Source organism: Canis aureus, chromosome 2 (assembly GCF_053574225.1).
Source record: "Canis aureus isolate CA01 chromosome 2, VMU_Caureus_v.1.0, whole genome shotgun sequence".
NCBI lineage: Eukaryota > Metazoa > Chordata > Mammalia > Carnivora > Canidae > Canis > Canis aureus.
Window position 1 is genome coordinate 90442681 of NC_135612.1, and position 6000 is coordinate 90448680.

General features: G+C 35.6%; 1 protein-coding gene across 1 annotated transcript in view; it reads left to right on the forward strand.

Moving 5' to 3' along the window:
* LOC144291330 (uncharacterized) overlaps nucleotides 1-5791 on the forward strand; it is a 30037-nt gene extending 24246 nt beyond the window's left edge. Inside the window, exon 4 of the mRNA XM_077860879.1 lies at nucleotides 5639-5791. Coding sequence (XP_077717005.1) covers nucleotides 5639-5693 — 55 coding nt within the window. The 3' untranslated portion in view covers nucleotides 5694-5791. The remainder of the gene's footprint in view (nucleotides 1-5638) is intronic.
* The last annotated feature ends 209 nt before the right edge of the window (nucleotides 5792-6000 follow it).

The following is a 6000-nucleotide window of genomic DNA, read 5'->3' on the forward strand; positions in this document are numbered from 1 at the left end:
CTACTCTATATACCTGGTATTCAGCTTAATTACTTGATTTTTTAACTCATAATGTATTAGAAAATACTTGAAACAAAAGTGCTTTACAGCATGAATCAGTTCACTATGGCTGCCATGATAACAAGATACCACCCAAGAGTGGCCTCAACAATAGAAATTTATTTCCTTACAGTACAAGATGCTGGAAGTTGAAAATCAAAGTGTCAGTAGGGTTGGTCTCTTCTGAAGCCTGTCGTCTTGGCTTATAGATGGCTGTCATCTACTTGTGTCTCACATGGTCTTCCCTCGGTGTGTATCTGTGCCCTAATCTCCTCTACTTACAGGGACCCAAGACATGAATCATAGTGAAGAGAGCCAATTCTAATGACCTTGTTTTAGTTAATTACTTCTAAAGGCCATACAGTCTCCAAATACAGTCACATTCTAAAGTACTGGGAGTTAGGACTTCAACGTTTCTTCAGTATGGATTTTGGGGACACAATTCAGCCCATAATACAGCATAATGGAAGTAAAATTAAAGATAAGAAAAAAGAATAAAAAATAGACTCAGAGATTTAAGAAAATCAGGTAGTCTGATGGTATTTTTTAGTGGGGTATGTATACGGACATATGTCAAAGAACTTTTGAAAAATTCTTTCCTAACATCAGTGGCTGGGCCATAAGCGATGCAACAGATTTCTTCAATTGAGGAAAAAAGATGATTGGGAGACCATGGTCTATTTCTAAGAGACACTTGCAATACCTAATAATAAAGGGAGGGAATGTATGGCAGAGAAATTTATTGCTCTCTGTGCATCCCTGTGCTCTCTGAATATATTTTCCAACCAATTTTCCATGAGAGAGACTTGTTCTCACAGATGAGCTGAGTGAGCAAGGAAGGTATCTAGAAAAAAATGTTCCAGACAGAAGAGACACCAGGTTCCATGGCCTCAAAAAAGAGCTAAAATAAATTTCATGTGCTTGTTATTTTGGGAAATTTGAAAATAAAAATTCTTGACTCTTATCGTCCCAAATGTAGCATTTCCAAATTCTTGACAGAATTGGTCTTTGAATTTGGGAATGAGAAATTAGAATTTCTGGAAATTTTTAGGATTTCTCAAAATAATATTATTTTGTATTTTCATAGCTCTCTATCTGCTTTTAGTAGTAATTAGTGACCATGAAAATAAACAGTGAATATTTTATCTGCAGTAGATTTACATCATTTAACCAATATCTTGTAACAAGATTTTGTATTTTAGTAATATATATGAAACATCTCAACTTGATATACTTCAAATATATGAAGTAGTTATATATTCCATAATAAAATTCTAAAGGAAGGACATGATATATTTCATAATAAAAAATGTTAAAAGGAGAACTAACACAAAATAAATGCCAAATGAAAGAATTTAAAGTGGAAAGGCAATATAAAATATTTAATTATTTATAAGTTATCATTATTAAAATGAAATTTTAAAACACCCAAGACATTAATTACCCTATTCAATACAATTGATCCTTGTTTTGTAACCAATATTTCAGATATAGAATAATTTATTTCCTTTTGAATTAATGTTGGTCAGATTTTTAAAAGCATGTTCAAAAACATCTTTAGATTGGTACATAGTGCTTACTACAACAAACTCATTTCAATTTTTAGCAATAAAAGCTTTTGTTTGCTTGCCTTGACTTTTATTTGCCGTTGGAATTAATATTGCTTTGCATTATTAAACTGACTTTAGAGCAGTTTCTGATTTCATGTTGGAGTATCCCACAAGAACATTCACATTTTCTTTTCTTGCATTAATTCTGTTAAAGTGTTTACCAGAAAAAAAAATAAAGTGTTTACCAGGAACTGTAGCCTATAGCTAATATTCAAACACAGCAACGAACATTAATAGTCAGTATTTGAATAGCGCAACATGCAGATTTCCTATCAAGGTTAACAACACTACACAGAATCATATGTTGAAATTGCTAATCAAAACCATTTTGCTTCCTAAATGTGTTATTTCTTGGAAGAACTCTCAAAGGATTTGTATAAAGTACACAATGCATACAAACTTAACCATTATTTCCGTTTGCGAGAATTGCTCACCATTAGCAATGGATGGCCACGAACACAAATTTATAACGAGGCAACGGCGAAGAGCGGTTCTTATCACCTACCTCCTTGTCCTGTTTTCTAAAAAGGTTGACCTCAAACTTTGACTCACTATGTAGGTGTCTCCTGACTTTGCTTTCAAGACAGTGTTAACCTTTGGACTGGTACCATTTCTATCTTTCTAGTTAAGCTTTAATTCCCCTCAGAGGGGAACTATATAATACTTCTTCTGTTTTCCTGGTTTCTTGATAGATATTTCATGAGACTGAGGATTTGGAAAAACATATACATTTCCCAATAAAGATGGGAAAGGAAATCCTCCACAGAAACATTGTCCGGGTGAGAAAAGAGAAGTTGTAATTGGGTAAAAATTCAGCCAGTTTTCTTAAGTATAAGAGAAAGAGGAAAGTTACCTAAGTTGAGTGGAAAAAAAAAAAAGGATAGAATTGGATACATGAAACTTTCATTAGATCTGTGGTTCTCAGAGTAGAGTCCCTACACAAGCAACATCAGCCATTACCTTGAAACTTGTTAAAAATGCCAATCGTTGGGCCTCTGTATGGACCTGCTGAAGCAGAAGCTCTGAAGGGGGAGCCCAGAAATCTGAGTTTTTAAAACGCCTCTAGGTGATTCTGAAGTACAAAAGGTTTGGGATGCCTTCATTGGATTATCTTCATTTTAAATGCCCCTTCAGAGAGAAGTTGTTTTCTCTCTTCATATTTTATTTGTTTGTTTGTTTATTTATTTTAGATGTGAATAGATAGCTCCTTCTTCAAAACAGAGGCATGAGAGACTAGAGGGAGTAATATCTGTTCGTTTCTGCATGCTATCTTCTAAGGAACCTAAAATATTTTGGGCCACTGCCTATTTTCTGGTAGTCTGGATCTTTCACTAGTCGCTTAATAAAAAATTCCTTGTAGACAATGCTCATAATTGTTTCTGAAATGTCACTTTACTCATCCTTGCATGTTTTTGGTAAAAATACTACATTATTAAGTAGTTAAATGGAAACACAATAAGCACTCATTACATGCTTAAGTGGTGTACCAAGTGCTGCACCATGTACAGATATGAACATGACTACTGCCCTTAAAAACTGTTCCAGAAAAAACAAACAAACAAAACAAAACAAAACAACAACAACAAAAAAACTATTCCAGGATGGTGTAGTAACAGAGAAACGTAGATTACCAACTATGATACAAAACTGTAAGAAATAAAATTTATAACAGAGATATAGCACACAGAAAAATATGTGTGTGTGTGTGTGTGTGTTTTCTCCCCCAAAGAGATACTTTTAGTTGTTTGGAAAATCACATTAATCAAGATCAGCCATTCCTTGGGTCGTTAACAATCCATTTCAAATCCTGCAGTAACAGTGGAAGGGTGCTATTTAGTGAAGAGGTCAGACGAATAATTCGGCCACGATGCTTGCAAGGAAATGGTTGGGCCACAGGGTAGCTTAACCCTTAATTTTATCCATTTCAGTGGTTGCCACAGATTCCCACAACTGACGTTGATACTTTTCTTGCAAACAAGTGAAAACTGCATAGCTTGGTTGGCATTAGTCACTGTGAATAGTTGCGGCCCGAGCTAAGGATTAAAGTTACATGGAAAATATAGTTATGAAATTGGGTTTTCTATATCAGTATATGTTATAGAAACCACTACTCTGAAGATGGCAGGAACTTGATAAGCAGGGTCAAATTCAAAGAAATGATGGGGAAAAATATCAATTTTCCTAAAACTGAATGCACTATATTATCTCGAAATCACTTTATTACCATGGATATAGCTTGTTCCTTGAAATCTTTAGAGGCCTTCTTCGGATACATTTGCATGGAAGAACTCAGACAAATCTGTCTTTCAAATGAATCCATGCCGATATTTTCTGATTTCACTTCTTTCTGATGAATGAGTTGGTCTATAAGCCTCCTGCATGTATGATTGATTTTGCTATGATGTCCCCAGCACAGAAGCAACTACTTGTCTCAAAACTGTGTACAAGACCTGCTACTGCATATGCAGACCTCAAAATCAAGACAAAAGAGCTCCTACCGCCACCAACCAGCCAACAACAAAATGGAGATGGGAGGGTTGAGAGAAGACTATCTTTTTTTTTTTAATTATTTTTTTATTTTTTTATTTTTATTTTATTTTATTTATTTATTTATTTTTTTGAGAGAAGACTATCTTATCCTTGGATGTTGCTCCTTTATAATAAATGGAAATATAACATCACAAGATTACAATTTAATAAGCTCCAATTCCTCATTCATATTCCCATGCATGATATCATCAATTGATGATTATTGGTATCATAAATTGATAATCACATTATATTCTGTGTGAGATCCGTGTTCCTTAATATTTTCTGGTGGGTAAAACATATTTTAGACACATAGCACAGCCATAGATCATTTAAAGATAGAAGCAAGGACACCTGGATGGCTTAGGTGGTTGAGCATTTGCCTTTAGCTCAGGTCATGTTTCCAGGGTCCTGGGATCAAGGCCCGCATCAGGCTCCCCGCTCAGTGGGGGGTCTGCTTCTCCCTCTCCCCCACCACACCCCTGCTCATGATCTCCCTCTCTCTCTTGCTCAATTAAATAAATAAAATCTTAAAAAAAAAAATAACAAAGAAGCAAAAGCCAGAATTAGGTCAATTTGCATATTAGGGGTAGTTCTAGATGTTCATATGGCTTATTTAATCACAGAACAAAAATTATAATTATATCTCTTCAAACCTTCAATACATCAGAAATGAGGCTTTAGGCTTTCTCAAGATATTTTTCTATCTTTTGCTTTTGTTGTATTTTTTTAAATAATAAACTTATTTTTTATTGGTGTTCAATTTGCCAACATACAGAATAACACCCAGTGCTCATCCCGTCAAGTGCCCCCCTCAGTGCCCGTCACCTATTCACCCCCACCCGCCGCCCTCCTCCCCTTCCACCACCCCTAGTTCATTTCCCAGGGTTAGGAGTCTCTCATGTTCTGTCTCCCTTTCTGATATTTCCTACCAATTTCTTCTCCCTTCCCTTCTATTCCCTTTCACTATTATTTATATTCCCCAAATTACATACAACATCCATGATCATATATACCTATCTCACCTGGATTCACTGTGAACTTGTGGTCACCAGCTAAAGAAGGTTTAACCCCAGGCCACCTGGGTGGGTTCAGTTGGTCTAGAATCTGCCTTTGGCTCAGGCCATGATCCCAGGTTCCTGGGATCTAGCCCTTTCCCCCCTCCTCCCAGCTCTTATTCTCTGTTGCTCTCTCTCTCTCTTTCTTTCCAATAAATAAATATATTTTTTTAAAAGTCTAATCCCTTCTCTATGCAGCCTTCACTGTAGATCATATTCCTTGTTGCTGCTACCATCACTCCCTTTACTTATCTTCTTGACAGCGTTTACCAAGTGAAGGAATAAACATTTGTTATTGTAGATCAGAAATTCCTTGAAGCACAGACTAATTTATTTTTTGAAATAGAATTATTTTCCTTTTTTTTTTTTGAGACTAATCTTGTTTATCATTTTTTCCCGTAGGTCAGGGATTGGCGAGAAAGGCCTACTGCTGCTTTTTGTCCACCCAATGAGCTAAGAATGGTTTTTAAATTTTCAAATGATTGAAAAAAGGAAGAAGTATTCCTGACATGTGGAAATTATATGACATTCAAATTTTGGTGTCTATAAATAAACTTTTACTGGAATACAGCCTGGCTTGTTCATTTGCATTTTATCTGTGACTGCTTTCATGTTTGCAAGAGACAATGAATGACCTGTGAATTCTAAAACAAAGTTTAACTGGGGTTGAATTTGCTTCTGGGCTCCAGACGGCAATTGGCAAAGTCTGGAGACATTTTTGGTTGTGATAACTGGATAAAGTGGATACTACTGGGGTCTTACTG